This window comes from Agelaius tricolor, unplaced genomic scaffold (genome assembly GCF_023055355.1).
Source record: "Agelaius tricolor isolate 1412-34295 unplaced genomic scaffold, bAgeTri1.0.p SCAF_15, whole genome shotgun sequence".
Classification (NCBI taxonomy): domain Eukaryota; kingdom Metazoa; phylum Chordata; class Aves; order Passeriformes; family Icteridae; genus Agelaius; species Agelaius tricolor.
Genome location: NW_027269275.1, coordinates 9369269 through 9387886, shown reverse-complemented (window position 1 = coordinate 9387886; position 18618 = coordinate 9369269). Strand labels below are relative to the sequence as shown.

Here is an 18618-nt window from a genome sequence, read left to right as displayed (position 1 = left end):
CTTACAGACTCTGCTCCAGCTTTCCTGAAAGGAGAACCAGCAGATCAGGGTCACCTGAACAAAATCAGCTTCCAAACTCCAGGCAGGGGGGCCCAGGACTCAGCTGGGGAGGGACCCTGATCCTACAAAAAATGCAACTCGAGTAACTCTTTCCACAGTGCTCTGAAGGGGAAGACAGGGCGTCAAGAATGGTGATAAACTGCAGTAGTTAGATTAAACATTTATTTTTTTCATATATTCACAAAATCTTCACAAAAGTATTGAAACTCAAAAAGGAATTAGACTTGAGTCAAATACAGAGATGAAATGTACAAGACAAATGAGCAGGCAAACTAAAAGGTCTTGAAAGTATTTTACTTCAGATTGAAAAACGAACAGTTCAACTGTTCCGTTTAAATAAAGTTTTGCAAGATATACAGTATTTTATGAATACAATGCTGGTCATTTGAGGCAATGTAAAATACCTCAATTTTTCCTTCATGCTTTTTTTTTTTTCTTTTTTTTTTCTTTTTTTTTTTTTTTCTTTTAGAAAGATACTGTTTACCAAAAAGAAACTTGAGCAGTCCAGGAAAAGCTTTTTTCCATTAAATTTATGAAAACCATAAATTGAGGCAAACCTAAGATTCCCAATGGAATCAAGATTATCTTCCCGCTACCACCACCTTAAAATTATCACATGCTTATTGGAACACTAATATCTGCACCCTAGGAGTACATTTGCTTTCAACAATGAGGGTGATTCTTTTAAAAAACACTTCAGTGTGGTAAATGCGATACAGATCTTTGCAAGTATTAAGTTTTGGAACAGTTTTGCTAATAGCAGCTAACAATACTGGATTAATATAATTTATAAATAATTGTTCCCTAAGCGGTGAACATAAGTCTACACATTCACAATAATCTAAAACAAAATAAATAGTGACTATGCATAATGTGGTACAACTTTCACTAGTTTCTATGAAGAAAAGCTGAACATCTTGATAAAATTATCTGATCAAATTAAAATATGACTCTAAAAATTAAAAAAAAAATTGTCAAATTAACATCACGTAAGCTTAGTGTTGGAGTAAATGTTATGAATTGCTGTATTTTTGGAATATATATATATATATTTTCCTTTTTGAAGTAAAACACTTTAACACATTGAAAATGTTTATTAATTTAAGTGATAACATTGGTTCTGGTCTCATTTTACTTTAAAAATCATTGCACTCATTAGTGCCCATAAAGGTCAGGTTGGTCTGTAGTATTCTGTAAATGTATATAAAAAGTTTCTCAAAGCTAACAGTACTTTTTATAAAAGCATCATCCCAGAACTGCTGCATTTAATACAGCCAGGTACGCCAAGTACAGACTCTCCTCTTTACAGAAATATGTGAAAGTAAATGCCACTTAACTCTCTAGCACTGAAGTGTCCCCACTCCTGCTCCAAACTACGCCTGTGAGTGCAATTTTCCATTTCTTTCGCATTCATGGCATCAAAGGTACTGCAACCTAGACTTGTGATGTGACTGAACCACACACATGTGGAGTTTCAATGAAATGAGAACTAGGTCAATGAAGAAATATTATGAGATATGAAAGGTTTGGGTCTTTAAGGCAATATAAAGTATATTTCATTATTTGAAATTGTTTTGTTTTTAATAATTAAGTGTATATATAAAAATGCCTAAGAGGGGAGTGAGAAAAAAATACTTTAATTGTAAAATTTACTTAAAGCTTCAACAGTTATCATCTCCTACAGGAGTTAGCAAAAATATAAAAGACAAAAAAACCCAGACCTGGAAGGGGGAGGAAAGGCACAAACAAGGAGGCATGGGATTAAAGCAGCCCAGGAATGCAAACGTCTGTAACAAACTGACTTTTGTTGTTTTGTTTTTTTTTTAAACCAAAAAAAAACAAAAAAAAAACCAAACCAAAACAAAAACAAACAAAAAACCCAATCATCACCATCAATCAAAAAAAAAAACAACAAAAAACAAACAAACAAAAAAAAACAAAAACAAAAAAACCCCCACCCCAAACCCCAAGTGGCCCTTTGTTTTTCTTTAAAAAAAAAGAAGGTAGGGTCGAGGAGAGACCACTAAGGGGAGGAAGAGAAGGATGCAACTATAAAACCCCATTGCCTGAAATGATGGCACTCTAGAAAACAAGGTGAAGGTTACTTCTCGAGATGACAAGCTCAGTGTCTACACAAAGTACATGTACACTTTATACAAATGAAAATCATCATTTGTCACCATAAACCTTTCTTTCAGAGGAACAGCTTTTGCAGATCAAAAGTTCTATGAGATCTTCCAAATGCCAAGAAAAGAAAATCTGAGCAATATAACTAGTAATGTCTCTTTATATGGATGTTAAGATGACAATTCAGATTATTTTCCAAACTAATCCTGAGAAAAATTTATGTTTACAATTTAAACAGTAATGTTATGTAAAAAGTATTAACAAATCCACTATTACAAATGTCAGTTTTCCTATATGGTCATCTATATATACACAATAAAATGGTAAGTATATGCAAAAATAATTAAAAAATCATGCACAAATTACTTTCACCTTTAAAGGCTGGGTTTCCCTCAAAATACAATTTTTTGCCTTTTTTTCCTATTTTTTGTGTTTTATTTGTTTGTTACCACCCCCTAGACACACTGAGTACTATCTCTACAGGTCAGCATGAGCTGATGGGAAATACATTTATTTTACATTCAAGCTTTTATATCCTAAATGACCCTGTTGTAGCATATGACTTATCAAATGAGCAGCCTTTTTCCTCATTTAAAAAAATTAATTTTTTCCTTTTTTTTCCATTTTTTCTTTTTTTTTTCTTTTTTTTTTTTTTTTTTTGCAGTGATCAATCTTCATGTTCCGTTCCGTGGCGAGCTGGGAAAAAAAAATGCAGTTGCTAATCTATGTCTGAACAGTCTGAAGCTCCAGAAGAGATCCAAGGAGTCACTATCAAACTATCCTGTAGCATGAGATCATTGCACACAGAAGAACAGTCATAAAGTAGGCAACTATCTACAAAGGTCTGACAGGGCTGCATCCCTCTTGTGTTTCCTCTTTTTGCCGTGGAAAAACTGATGGTGTGATTTGCTGCCTTGGTGCTGTTTGTTTGTGACTGAGGTACCATGGCTTGAGTTTGTTGGACCTTGGAAGCCTTTGTTAGAGGAGCGAAATAACCGTGCAGATCCGTGCTGTGGAGGAAAGGGAACATGGTCAAGAATCCCTGCAGTGGATAAAGCCTGGCAGTCACACAGCCCTGCTCCTGCACAACCAGCACGCTGGCTCCTGAGAACAGCACACCTGAAAACCTGCCATGGCAGAAGGAACCTGAGACAGCAGCACTGCAGGGCCAATCTCCCACCCATCTCTCTGGGTGGTTGCAAACAAATGTTCATCTCCAGCCCCTAACAAGAGGAGCAGAGTACTTGGAATTTTGGAAAGTATAAAGGTATTTTACAGAAATGTCCATAATCCAAGATAACACAGGAAGATTGCTCAAATCTGTGCATGCCCATGATCTGACATACCCCATCTTTTCAGAGATGAGATCATGGGCATGCACATTCCAGCCTGGAGTTAGTTCTGCCCAATAATACAAACACACACTCACAGCATAGCCAAGGCCAGGTGTGTGAATTGTCTTGTTAGAAGACAGAGCATCAGCAGATAAGAGGCATGTCTTCAGAATTATTTTCAAGGAAAGTATTCCAGAAGGTTCTGGACTATGTTTCAAACATTAAGACCCAATTTCTGAAAAAGGCCTAAGAATTTAAACTGCATATCTCCAGAGTATACTGTATATAGAGGCACAGAATATTTTCAGAATACTGAAGCATTCCTCAGTTGGAAAATCTCCTAAATGCATAAGCTCCGATAGGTGTCATCATAAGGATGTTTGGCTATAGGGGAAAATGAGGGTGAATGTCACGTATCACAAAGAATCTTCACCTCCCTTAGTGGAAGACAGATCAACAAGCATCAACAGCTAAAAGAGCAGTCAGTCAGAGTTTTAAACACACATTTTTGCTAACTGCTTTCACTGAGTGTAGGCACACCTCATCTCTCATATTTTGCAATCAAAACCGGACTGATGTGCTTTTTGCAAAGGAGGAAATGGGTGCAACACAGCTGAATACCTCTGGCAAATTTGGTGTACAAGTCAGACCAACTTCATCTGTTTTAAAGTTGGGAAAGCCACGGTTGCAAATTCACCTGTGCAAGCTTAACAGAGAACCAGGTGGCTTTAGATACAATCAGTGCTGGAAGCTTTTTAATGGGGCAAAAGGGAGGTGAAAAATGAAGTGTTCCCTTTCCAGAACAAGTTACCCTTCCATGGAGGATATGTGTAATATTCAAATAATCTACACAGTTGTTGTTTTCAAACATTTCACAAACCTGAGATTTGTTCGTGTTGCTGGATGTATTGGCTGTTTGGCTATTTTGTGTTTTCCCACTTGACTGGGAGGATTCCAGTGACACTTCTTGTGACCCCACTCTGTTTGTGGTAGACTGACGACAACTCAACTGTTTAGAGGTTTTGCAAGGTGTTCCATCAGAATCCTTCAGGAAAATGTAAAGGATTAGTGAGCTTTTCTTAAGAGTGAGTATTTCTAAAAGTGAATTTTCTTTGAAAAATAAAGTTAACAGTGGACAAAACTGAAAACTTGTTTATTTTACTAGATATTAAAATTCTTTCAATCCAGAATTCTTATCAAGTAAAACAGATTTAAAGATGTATTGATGTGTGATTCTGGTTTCGAGATTTGCCTTTATTTTTTAAGTAAATTCCCAAATATATATTTTTCAAAGCTTTTGGCCTGTTTGCTTTTTAAAGCATGTGGCTTAGGATTACCAGTCTGTTTTACTTTTGAAATACAGTTTTCCCAGAGAAAAGAGGGCTGTGGAACTTTGTGTCTATATATTCACTTTCTACATGTATTGTGTCAAAAACACACTGCAACTTGTATGTGTAGAAATTGCATAAGAATTAACATCTTATGCAAGTTAGGATTCTGGATGAATTAATTGACTAGGATTGTGAGCTCCCAAAATGTATTTTGTGACAATATAAATCAGAGGGGAAAAAACCCAAAGAAATTTTAAAAAGCACAGTCAGAAAACTTCCAGTACTTACTACATCACTAGAGCTGGACAATGTAGATGATGATGATGATAAAGGACCTGATGAAGAATTTGAAGAATGTTTACTAAGTGTTTCTGAAGTTTTATTTCTAGGTTTTCCCAGTGCTTCATTCTCTTCAGCAAGATTATTGTTGCATTTGTCCAGCTGCTGAGTATCTACTATCAAGGTTACTCCATTACCTAGTAAAAACAAAACAGAAGCATCACCACACATTTAAATGCAAAAATATGTTGCCTTGGGGTTTTTTAATATAGCCCCTAAGATACAAAATACATGTTACATCCACAGTAACAAGGGAACATTAACATTAATGTACTGAGCATTGTCCATGGTTTGAGATGGAAATTAGGGGCAGCAGATGTGAAAGAAGGCAGCAACAAAGTTCAGATGTGCTGCTGCAGATTGTTTTGTGCCACACTTCAACAGCACTCAAATACAGAGATATAAATTCTGTTCCTATATGCCCAATACTCAGTAACTCCAATTTTCTTCTGCTGGAGCTTCTAGGATCAGAAGAATACCAAATAAGCCTCATTGCTTTGTAGGATTTCCTATACTGAAAATTCAAGATACAGAACTCTCATATATCACTAAGCTCTGCCTTAAAAAAAAAAATAAAAATTGGAACTTAGATCTGAACTAAATCAACAAGACAACCACTGTTACTGTCACCATTACTTCCTTAATACAGGGTTATTTTTCTTTTTTGATTGCTGTTTTATTTGAAATAAGACACTTAGGAGGTAGAGATTTACATGATGTCTGTGCCAAAGGCAGCTAAAAGGGAGGTGATGGGGGCTCAGGGCCTGCAGGGTGACAGCTCCAATGGCACAGAGTACATCCAGCTGACAAATCACTCACACAAGTCCTAAAAACAAGTTTAAAAAAAACCCAGCCTAGCCAAAAGAACGGGTCCTTGAAACATCTTCTCTGATTAATCGCTAACAAGAGAACACTTCTGACAGGAAACATTCTAAAATTAACTGGAGAGTATGAAAATTAATTCTAGTTAAAGACAGCAGATACACCTGCACCAAAAGAGGGTGGCAACTGGCTGCTGAAGTCAGAAGATGGGCAATGGATTAAAGATGATTCCAAAGGGCATTGTCACCAAGTTCTCTGGCTAGATTTTGTGTTTCCATTTGTTAAAAACAAGATTGTGATTGACATTTCAAGACCTTCTGATGAAAGACTTATTCCACTTACATAGTGAATCCTGACTTAAGCATTGCTTCCTTACACATACCGTACATTAGACTTTAAAATTACTATTAAAAATGCAGAATTTAAGGATTCAGATATAAACCAGCATGCCCAGCAATTCTTGTTAAAACCTCATCCACATTTAAAGGACATGACACTGACAATGTGGTAATTTAAATTGGAAGTTTTTCCAAAGTCTCTTTTTGGAAGGCAGCACTCTTTACAGATCTCTCTACTAACCAAATCTATTGTAGTACAATAAAGATGGGGACATTTTACTCTTGTACAAACCTGACTTTTCTGGATGAAAAGACATGAATACTGAAAAATAAGAAGAACTGCTACACATAGACTTATGTGAGGCAAAAGCAACAATACAGTCTACACAAGCAAAATGTGCAGGAAGTTTCCCCCTCATCCCTGCTGAGTCAGAACTCACCATTGCATGAAGATTCTGTTCTGCTTTGCATTCCCCACTGCTTGGATATCCAGTCTCTGTATGTGGCCACTTCTTGTGTTACTCTAATTATTCTCCCTAATATACTGCAAACCAGGAACAAAAAAACCAAATCACCACAATTAATTTTTAGACACAGAAAAATGTAAGCAATGAATGTCTGAGATTTAGGCTTGCAGACTTTACCTTTCTGTTTCGTTGTTAGGATAATATTTAGCTATTGGGGAAACAGCATGGCTCAGAACAACATAGGCATAATCAAAAGCCTGCTTCACTTGCATGGCACCATAGGAACTCCTCCCAACATCATTACCTTAAAATAAGAATATAAATAAATGAGTAAGATTGAAACTGTGGTTATCACCTTTCAGGCAGGAGACAGTTATCTGTTTTAAAAATTGCCCTTAAGTACCAACTAACTGCAGCCACCTTTTGTAGAAGAGGATTAGCATAAAGCAGAAATATTATTTATTTATTTATTTATTTAGCATAAACAGCTTAAAAGATCTACAGGGATTTAGATGTAAAGAAGTCCAGACCAGCAATTCTCTGGGTACAAGTACAATATATGAAGAGAAAAAAAATCCTGCAGTGCATCTATTAAACATTTAATAGTAGTGCTATTCCATTTTGGTTTCTGAGGATACCTGGCTGTAATGGATCCTCAATGTACAGCATTGATGGTCTGTAGCCATCCAACATGCTTTTCTGCACTTCATCCTTGGCAACATAAGAGCCACCATCCTTTATTCGGATTCCAGTCTTCAGATAATTGAAGTGACGTCCATATAATTCAAAAAACTCTATTAAAAGAACACCATAGTTGGCATTGGGCATACAGGCATCTTCCCTGGGATGCAGCTATTAAGAAGAGAGAAAAAAAATTCATTCTTTTAAGCCTTCAAGTTCTTCTCTTTTTCACAGAAAACATGTCTCAATACAGCAATAAAAAATAATAAACTAGATATGTCTAAATAAAGTATTTTCCCTTGATAAAGCAGTTTTGCATCTTTAAAATAAGATGCTATGACAACTTTTATAAAATAATTACCTCTTCAAAAAAGGCTGTCAAACACTAATCTTTGTACATTTGAACTTTTAGTTCAATAAGTGAACTTCCAGCACTAATGGCAGGGCTCTTGTGAAAAAGCAGACATTTGCACCTCACAAACCTGGGTCTGCAATACAAATACAGACTCCCCATGTGCACAGCTATACAGAGGATCCCCTCTACTATTAAGTGAGCAGCCTGAGAGGCAGCCTGAGTGGACAAAACCAGCTCAGAGTTGTAACAGATATGAAATTTAACTTTTTTTAAAATTATTTTTTAATGAGCATATGGAAGTGCTGTTACTCAACATAAGAAAAAAAATGGATTAGGAGAGATTTTGGTTTTAAACTACATGCATGTTGCTCTTATTTCCTCTGTGCTCAGCAGGGAACTGCAAAGGCACTCAGCAAACACCAAGCTCCAGTTCCAGGCTCAGGTTTTAGAGTAATTACAGTCTGGAAAAGTATGGACATACACTTGCAAAAACAATTATACATAACATTAGTTCAGGAAAATAACAGGGCTGATATAGCCAGAAATCAGCTACTTCATATTTGTCCAGTATTTCCCTCTCCCAGGCACAACAATACAGATTTAGCTCATGCATTTTGTTCTATTAGATTTAAGAGAAAGTTGTAAAATATGTTTGTGTGCTATCAGCTTAGTAACCCAGAGAACCAAGATTACACTGCATTTGTGAAAGCACATACAGGGTGTGTGACCTGGAGACCAATCAGGACTGTTATAAAGGACAGCTGCAGCTAACACCAACTTTATGGAACTTCTTCCAAGCAAGTTATTTTATTTTTTAGTTATTTTATATATTTAACAATATTCAAGTTGTTTTACCATGAATGACACATGTCATATCATGTGTATCAAAATCATATGAATCAGTGCCTGGCATTGGTACACCAACAGATGTTCCAAACACCTTTAGTACCAAAAGTATCAGCATCAGAGAAGGAACAGAAGACAGATGGGACATATCTAATTTTAAATGAAAAGGGGGTGCAACCCCAAAAAATGATAGCTTAAATGATTAAATTTGAGGGTTGATCAAATTCCTTCTTAAGGTGATGTCCTTAGGCACCAATGGCATTGATAGATTCCATTGAACTTACCTGAAGGAAACTGACTGCCATTAAAAAGAGACTATAAGAACCAATTCCACCTGTAAATACTTCATTAAGGTCCCTCTGCAACAGGAACTGTTTCAATACTAAAACTAGAAATGGTAACACAGGATATTTCTGAAAGAGAAAAACAAAGCTGTTACAATACTGTGATGCATGCATACAATGGAGAGCATACTGAAACCATGTTTTATTATATTTTGTCTTTAAGGTAACTATCATTAATCTAATTATTAATCTAACCTAACATTTTTAGTAACTGTGGAGAAGAGCCAATGCCCTGCCTACAATCAACACAGGTATTTTACCTGTTTGACTCTGGTGGCAGATATTAACAACAGAAAAAAGTTATTACATTGTAAAATCACAAGTATTTGGGTTGAAAATATATATATATATATATACACACACTATTCTCATACAAGTGAAAAGTATAGCAAAGGAACAACTGTGGAGATATTGACATCTGTAACAAAACCTTCTTGCTGCAATTGAGAGGTAGCTCAAAGTGTACTGAGATTTCTATCCTGCAAGTACTTCGGATGCCCAGAGTTAAAGAAAGCCCTTCAAAATTATTACACCCAGGCAACATTTTCAATCAAGCAAAATACCTTTGGGTAACTGGTCCTTTAAAGGGTTTATCTGCATGGATTCCCCTAAGAGGTCTGGTGAACACAGACCTTTGGGACAGCAGTGGAGGCTGGGCTATGCCTGCACTCTGTACACCCCTCACAGGGGAGGGGCAAAAGAGGCTTAATAAGATCACTGCTCTTATCAACACAGAGCCAAAAAGTTCCTTAGTGTCACAGATGAAACGTGGATCACTATGTCTGTGACCGCAAAAAGATTAAAGGGAAAGAAGAATTTTGCCAAGAACCTCTCTGCAGGAGCCTCATGGTGAGTATTGGGAGCCCTATTTAACTGAAGATCCCTAACTATCTAACTGAAGATTTTGAACTATTAAAAACTTCCAGTCACAAGCTGAAGTGTGACTATATACCAAATGTGTGGTATGACTATATACCAATGTGTGGTATACACCAAAATTTAAATATGGGATTTTTCTTGGAAAACTGCACACCTTTAATAAAGGCTCCAACTGCCTCGGATTTCCTAAATAACCTGGATGAAGAGAAAGAGGCATTTCCAAGCCTAATGCCAAATATGACATCTCAGTTAGGTACTGAAGGTTTATGGGACAAAATAAGAGCCAAGAGAATGCCCTGCAAGTGTTACATAGAGAGTGCCTCAAGAACACCAACAAAGTCGCTTGGCAAGACCACAGCAAGTTTTCTCCAAGTCAAACAAAGGACCCTCCAGAGCAGCAGAGCAGCCTGTGCCACCCCCTCCTCAGCTGCCCGTGCTCAAGGCCAGCTGTGCTGGGCACAGCTGCACAGCCTTGGCTCAGCCTGCCGGGAGAACAGCCCTGTGGGAAAGCACCACGTGGGGAGCCTTGCTGGGAGTGCCTCCACTCTGCTGAGAGCTGCTTCCCTGCACTGTCAGCCTGATCCACCTGCACTGCTGCTCATCCTGACCCTGACCCTACCCACAGCCTGCACATCCTCCCTGGCCACTTCCCTGCCCCAGCTACTGGCACCAGACCTGCTCTGCTCTTTGGGCTGGGTAACACGGGGCTGCAGCCTTGTCCCTGCTGCCCCAGACAGCTCCTGCTCCAACCCCAGGGACACAGATCCCTCTTGCCTCCTGACCCGAGGCCAGAGGGTCACAAGTAACCCAGGCAACTTGATTTTCTATGCTTTTACACACAAAAATGCTCTCAGGCTTCCATGAGAAGACTACCTCCCATCTTGAAATTCAGAAGTGCAGAGTTCAATGAACTGCAGTTAAAAGAGCAGAACACTTAAAACAGGGAATAGTGCATTTTTCTTAATAATTGTACCATTAAACCGACTCCACATTTTATTCTTCTATTTTAGTATCTTCATGCTTTTTAAGGCAATATATCTACAACTTAAGACCATCCCTCAGCAATATCAGACAACAAAAAACAACAGAGTAAAAGTGTTTCTCTAGTAAGGATACAGTCAAAGTAAAACAGAAAATAAAATTAAGTTATCAAATACTCAGTGTGTAGTTCCATGAGAGTGTTGCCTAACCTTGATAAAATCTTTGATGAGCTGGGCTGCTTTAACCCCATTCTGTACATTAAAGCTTATATCAACTTTTACTTCAGTGAAGGAATCTGTCAGTTTAATAATAGGTACCTGCAAATAAAAGATACAATAAGTCAACACAGATTTCCAAGACACACTCGGTTTCATTTATGACTTATATGCACCAGCAAACCTGAAGTTTTTTATGAATTTATAGAGAGGAGGTAGGCAGTGAAATCAGGACTCCTATTTATGAACTCATTGCCTTGCCAATCTGTTTACATAAACTTGGCTTTTCTGACTCATAAACACTATTTTCAATTTACTGTCCTGCTGAACAGAACTTAATGCTTCACCTTCCAGGTGATTTATTTTGGATTGGTTTGGGTGAGTTGCTGTTGCAGCAGCTCAGCTCTGGTGGAGACCACAGACACCAGAGGGAGACAAACACTGGAGAAACACAGAGAAATGGTCCTGGAGACATCAGGAATTACACAACTCATGTCCCCGGGGTCATCACTTCCTCACCAAAATGAACTTCAATTGAGAGGTACGAGATATGGAGAGTATTCTGATGTGTCTCACCTGAGTGACCATCCAATTACCTCCCTCTACCAATAACAGCTATGACTTAGATATCCCAATACTCTTACAATTAGCAAAAGGTAGGAAATTAGAATGGAATTAATCTATTTTTTGCAAGACATACCACTACCTATTTAGACAATGCTGTACTTAGTACTTCTATGTGAAAACTGATTATACCTGCTTACTTGCAAGAAAAATTACTTACTTATGTAAAAACTCAGTCCAGAAATGCACTGGTTTAAAAACATCAGTGCACAACACTGACTAGTCCAACCTCTCTTAAAAGCAACATGTTGTGCATATCAAATATCAGACAATTTCCACAATAGAAAAAATGCTTTGTTATTGCAGTATCAATTATTTTGTCAGTAGTAAAAATCATACTAAATAAAAAAGTTATTTATGTTCTATTTCAAATTTAATATACAAAATAAGTTTCTGCTTATAAAAATTCATTCTTTTAACCAACATCTTTCTTTGATTAAAAATTTAGCTTAAAACAAGAGAATACCCTCTTCCCCCAAACTTACAGTTGCTTTATCTAAAACCTTTACTGAATTTTCATCTGCTACATTGTGCTTTCTAAGAGCTTCTTCCAGGGTCCAAAGAGGTAATGTCTCCCATTTTCCAAACACAACTAAATCAATATCACTGAAATGGAAAAAAAAATATTTATTCAAATTAAAAGAATGATACACTTAAAATACAAACAACTGACATCTATACATAACTCGAATAAAGCTGACAGAACATAGCTGAACCAAATAATTAATACTGATTTTTCTGAGGAAACTCTTACACTTGGGGAAATACAGATCATTTCAGGTTACTTGGAGGAGGGGACAGATAAACATAAATCAATTAGGCTGCAAAGCCCAAAATTAGTCTCCTCAGGCCACATTGTGAGCAGAGAGGGATCAGCTTCTCTGGAGTGATTCAGAGCAAGAAATGAACTTGCTGTGAATCAGCACCTTTGGGCTGTATTCTTCAGGAATGTTGATTTAACAGCCTGACACCAAAAGGAAAAGTCCTGTTTCCCATCCTCTACCCCCACATGTATGACCTGGTCTCCTCCTTGGCTCCAGGTCTCGTGTTTGCCTAATCCACAGCAAATCAGTTCAACCTCTTAATGGGTCTGGCAGAAACCTTCTTCACTCCTTTAAAGAACCCACAGAATATTCTGGGGTAATTTCCTGCCTCTTTGCATCTCTGACTTGGTTTTCTGGATGATCAGAGCACCAGAGGGCACCAGGGTAAGCTGCTGGCCTATATTACCAAGAACAGGGACAAGGCAAGTGAGAAGAAAACATGGCAACTTGGACTTCAGGAAGCAATAAGCTATTAAATAAGATCAAGCCACTAATTAACTTCACTCATTAACTCAGCTCCTTGAAGGGGTGTCTCCATCTTACTGCACTTCCTCCCTATGCACACACCAAACCATTTCATTACACAGGAAGCTGACACCCTAATCCAATCCCTGAACTCAAACTCAAAAGGTGGCTGGTGTCACATCTGAGCCATGGAGGGCTCCTGTGAGATTCTGAGCTTCTCCCTCCTTGCTCCCCAAGTCCTTTGATTCTCCTGCTTGGCCAAGAACACAGAGGAGGTGAGTGTGTAACCCTATAGTTATGCTAGCAGGGTGCTTCAGTGATATGGGAAACTGTGTAACAGAAAACACAAAAAAGTTTAGAAATACTTCCCCCTGCAACAGATTCTATAGATCTGCTGATTGACAAACACCACTGCTTTAACAATCCCAAAGAAACTGCATCTGCACTAGAGGAGCTGTCTCCTGAAGCAGCAGTTCAGCCACAGACCCCTGGGCTGACAAGGACAGGCAGCACCTGCCACTTCCAGAAAGGTGCTCAAAACTGGCTTGGAGAGCAGGAAATGCTGCTGGACATGTCTCTTCTAAACTAAATTAGTGTTAAACCCTCTGCTGACAGTTAAAAACAGGAGACATTTTCCTGATGCACACCAAGAGAGAAAAAGCAGCTCTGTTGCCACCTTGAGCACAGACACTGCCTGCAAAGGGACACAGAGATGCACCAGCAAAGCCACTGTGTGCCCAAACCTGCAGCAGCAGCTAAAGCTAATGGATACAGAGCAAATCCCAACAGAGACACAGCATTAAGAACACACTTCAGGCATATCTGAACCCCAGGGCCTGAGATCTAAATAAACTGAGAGGTAGGGAAAACCTAGGGCAGAGGGAAGCTCTGATAGAAGGCAACAGTGAATTAATGACCAACACACAGATGATGAGTATTTTAAAAGTTTGGCAAGCACTACCACAGGAAGGTTTTTTTGTGGGTTTATGTACTACATTTGAAGTATCTGCATTTGCTCTCCCCCAAAACCTCACCTGAAACAAATACTCAAGAAAGGCAGTATATGACAACAGAAAAGCATTTTTGTTATATATGTTTCAAAACAATCAAGCAAATATAGTAAAATATCCATCAAGTGGCCAGGAATAGCTCTCTAGCATTACCAGCATCAAATCATATTTAATTAAGCCTATTTAAAATAAATTTTAATAAGGCCAGGAATGAGGCCAAATGTGAAAACAATGAGTATTTGTACACCTCACTTCTGGCTTTACAAACAAAAAGTGAGAAATTAGACTTCCTTACAACTCCTGAAACTAAAGCAGAAACTAAAACATCTGTCAGGTTCTTTCTTTTACAAATAGAGATGAAACATTGATGAGGATATCCCTCACCTGCAGTCAGTACTAGATGTTCTCCTGCTCCCAAAGTATGGAACTCAGTTCAAAAGTTATCCTCAGATTTATGCTATTTAAATGTGTTTATCCCCTACAGCCATTTAAGCCGTTCACTCCATTTCTATTTAGTTGTCATAAATACTCAGAATTTCTACACAGAAGATACCAGTGTCACTGCTTAAAGACTCTTTTTAAAACTAGCAGTAAATTTGGTAGTAAAAAAGGTAGATGTTAACTATTGTACAGATTTCACAAAAGATGACTGAAAGAAAAAACCCAATTCTGTTGTAACATTTTCTCTTCAGGACTAATATTAACAACGTTATGTTAAAGGTTTCAGTTTAGTCATCTGTGGAGATAAAGTCAGCTTTTCTCTTAGGGCCAACATCATCTTTTTGTATTAATGAAGCCAAATTCCAACATAAGCCTTTTCTGACCACATGGTAATTCAGAACCTTCTACTGATACATGCAAGATCTATAGAGACACGTGTTACAGTCAATAGTCTTATTTATTGCATTTCTGTACACTTTGCAGAGAACTAATAGCTTAACACTTGCTTAGCATAACAAGTATTGACACAAGTAACACAGATCCTGGGAGAGCAGATAAATGACCCCAGGGTTACAAGTCCAACAAGTTACTTTACTTTTGTGTAGAATTTACACTGAAAAATTACTAACCTTGTAGGTAAATATAAACCAGTTTTAAAACTTCCAAATATCTGCACCTGAAACACAAGAAAAGGATATATAAGAAAACATATAGGATGAATTAAGAAATTTTTCAGGCTTCAAAAGACAAAGTTTATCAAACTGCTTGTAAAGGCTGGCTATTGCTACCCTCCATTGGTAGATTTTGGTATTGCTAACAGGCACTGAACACTTCTGTTAAAGCATACACATCCTCATTGTTTTACTCATAAAACATTAATAACTTTGGCTTTTCTAATAAACAACTGCTTTGCAATGTAAAAATTGTTCCCATGACCAAATATGTCAAAAACCCAGAACCCAAGATTTTGAAATGCTTAACGATGACAGAATATTTAAGAAAAACAGTATCAGTTTAATTTGATTTTTGTTTACACATTCCAAAGTATACCTCTCAGTATTTAAGCATTTCGAAGTTTAACATATTTGCATTGCTTTGCATACTTAAAAAAAAATCAATTCCATCATGCCCCATTTTTTTTTCTGCATTACAAAGCAAGTAGCACAACTCTATTTCTGCTTAAACAACAAACAGAAGTTTCAGAGAGCTTCACATCCCACAGAATCACTTTGTTATGCTGGATTTTTACTAGCACTGGAGGTGTAAACCATCAGGTTTCCCCTGTAAGCTGTCCAAAACCACGCTCTCATTACTTAGCCAAGCCTTGCAGGGAGGTCAGATTCATGTGCTGAGACTCAAAGGGGGGTTGGGGAGACTTCAAAGTAAAAAATATCTACACATTTGGGCTCATTTTCAGCCATTCTTCTGATGTGTTTCCTGGAGCCATCTTATACAGACTTGAGTATTCTGCTTTAATGAGTCTCATACTCCAGCTTGATTGCCACCTATTTGTATGTCAAGTGACCCACTTTTTATGTTTTTCCCCTTCAGGATAAGAAAAAGGGGGAGACAAGAAAAGATGATGTTTTGCAAGTGCCTTAATACTTTAGTAGACTAAGAAGCAGTTTGAGTGCTTCTTCCTGATTATTTTTTATCACTTCACTCCTCTTAGCCCCTCACTCCAAGCCCAATGGGAAGTACATACACAACTTAATATTGAAAGTTCATAGCTTCTCAAACTGCCAAAGACTGTGAGAGGTGCCACAGCATGAACATCAATATTGTACAAAAGCATAAAGGCATCACAAAACTAAGAATGTAATAATAATAATAATCACTATGTTTATCCAGGGTAGTAATAAAAGTATCCTCTGTGAAAGTGGATTCAGTCAAACCAGGGTTCATTCGGGCACCAAAAACACCAGAAAAGTGCTTTTGCACAATAAAACAGCCACTGATGGGTTTGGAAAAAACTAAATGTGCTTTCACAATATCAAACAAAATAGTGTGTTCAGCTGAACAGCAAAGAGAGCCTTTAATGAATAAACAACCCTGAAAGTATTCATAAACTTACTGATACAACATATATGACCTTTACCAAAAGGAATGAGACAACATCTGCTCTTCTACAATAATCTGGAGTATGAGAAACACTGAACTATTAAAAAAGAAACCCACACCCACATTTCAACCACTCTCTCACAAAAACTGGAAAGACAAAAGAGGAAGAGTGGAGAAATCAGACACAAATTTTAAAGGATTTTGATTTATTATCAATTTGGAATTTAAATTGTTGAAGCTCTGTAGCCATGCATGCATTGAAAGCATCCCAAACCAGAACACTATTATGACTTGAGATGTCAGCATTAGTTTTTGTGGTGTGCCAATGCTGCTGATCATGTTTTTATTGCTTGAGGACAGAGATCTGTATTTGCACTCATAAAATAACTTCAGTCTTCACAGTAGTGTAATGACTCCTGCTCCTCTATGTTATTGTTACTGTTTATCCCACACTTCTGTGAACTTGTTCATATTAAATTCCACAGTTCCTGAAGGAGCTTTAGTAACAGTATGTGTCCAAATATATGCTCACTAAGCACAACAGAACTTGGAAACCCACAAAAGCATGGTAAATTTCTGGTACCAAAATCCCTCTGTCAAAACAACAAAAAAAACCATCCACAGCCAATTTAATTTCCCTTTCTTCTACATCTTTCAGTAGAATTTTCTGAAGTTTGTTGAACTAAATAGAGTTCATCTTTCTACCTTCATTCTCAATCTTAGGATCTTCATAATTTAAGTGTGTGAAATATATAACATTCCCTCTTTTCAGATCTATGTGGTCACATGGACATGAAGCTGAAGATATCACTACAAATGTATCCTAAATTCAACTGCTTAAGTACTTTTTTGTTTAGTAGCCAAATTTTTCTACATTTGTCTTAAAAAGTTTTCATTTAAATGTTTTGGGTTGTTTGGTTTCAGCGTAATTAAAGTGTTTCTTATGGTCAGAGTCCTGCTGATGCCAAGAACAGTTCTCACTTACTAGGAATGTTTCCTTCTAAGCACATTCCCTTGAGTAAGAGAGCAAATGACACAATTGCTAACTTCTATAAATAAAGTAACAGTTTAGGATACCTAGTTTTACCCCCCCTCCATCTGCTTTTTCAGCCTTTTCCTAAGTGGAACAGGGGAGGGGGGAAAAAAAAAGGATGTGCTCAGGCACATTCCACATGTACATTCTCTGCACATTTAAATTCATGAAGCCCTATTTTTCTTTTCTTAGTATTGGATTTTTATGTATTTATATATTTTTTATATCTTACCTATGTGTTTAGTGAGAAACTACAAGCTAAATGTGTATGTTTAACTTCCAAGTTTATTTAAGCTGGTTTGGCTGTATCAACGACTCAAAATGAACAGCTTAAACATTAACTCATCACTTTACACTACAGCTAGAGCTGAGGACATTGGACCAGGTAACACTCCACCTTCCCAGAGCATGTACCCAAAACCTGAATCTTAGAAGTAGCTAAACCAACACAGATTGTCAAAAGGTTAGTGATTAACTCAAAGGACTGAAAAATTACAAGAGACTGTCCAAGTCAGACACAGTTGAGTTCAGCAGTTCAGTTCCCAAGCTGATCTGGCAAAATAAGTTTTAGAAAAATAACACCACAGTAATGCTGTTGTCACCATTCAGTTCCCTTTCAGCCTCCAGAAAACGGAAGGACATACAAAAGGAGAATTCTTCCTCAACGTAACAACTGCAGACAAAATGCAGTTGGGCTTTGAAGAACAGTTACTGACTTGAGAAAAAGGAACTGGCATGCTCTTGCTCTCTAACATTTTCAAGCACAGTGGAGAAAGACAGTCCTGGCAGATTTAAGTGGCACTAATTGAAAAGTGAACTTTAGTTTTTCAACTACACAGTGTGTGCTTCCTCTCAGTCACATCACAGCTAAGCCCAGTGGTCAGCTGTCGCTTGTGGTAGGACATGTAATTTCCTTCCCCTCCTTAAATACCTGGGGGGAACAAAAACCTTTCAGCAGCTTAAGGAAAGACAATTTTCTCAAGGATGCAAAGTTACACACACACACACACACACATGTATGTTACATATGTACATAAAAAG

At 37.5% G+C, this 18618-nt stretch overlaps 1 protein-coding gene across 1 annotated transcript in view; it reads right to left on the bottom strand.

Annotated features, from left to right (window-relative positions):
* Window positions 1-208: 208 nt before the first annotated feature.
* The window catches only part of TENT4B (terminal nucleotidyltransferase 4B), a 41594-nt gene continuing 23184 nt past the window's right edge, over window positions 209-18618 (bottom strand). Inside the window, 10 exon segments of the mRNA XM_071440371.1 lie at window positions 209-3197; window positions 4402-4566; window positions 5141-5328; window positions 6792-6895; window positions 6996-7122; window positions 7457-7670; window positions 8985-9113; window positions 11114-11221; window positions 12229-12349; window positions 15113-15159. Of these exon segments, the coding sequence (XP_071296472.1) occupies window positions 3018-3197; window positions 4402-4566; window positions 5141-5328; window positions 6792-6895; window positions 6996-7122; window positions 7457-7670; window positions 8985-9113; window positions 11114-11221; window positions 12229-12349; window positions 15113-15159 (1383 nt within the window). The 3' untranslated portion in view covers window positions 209-3017.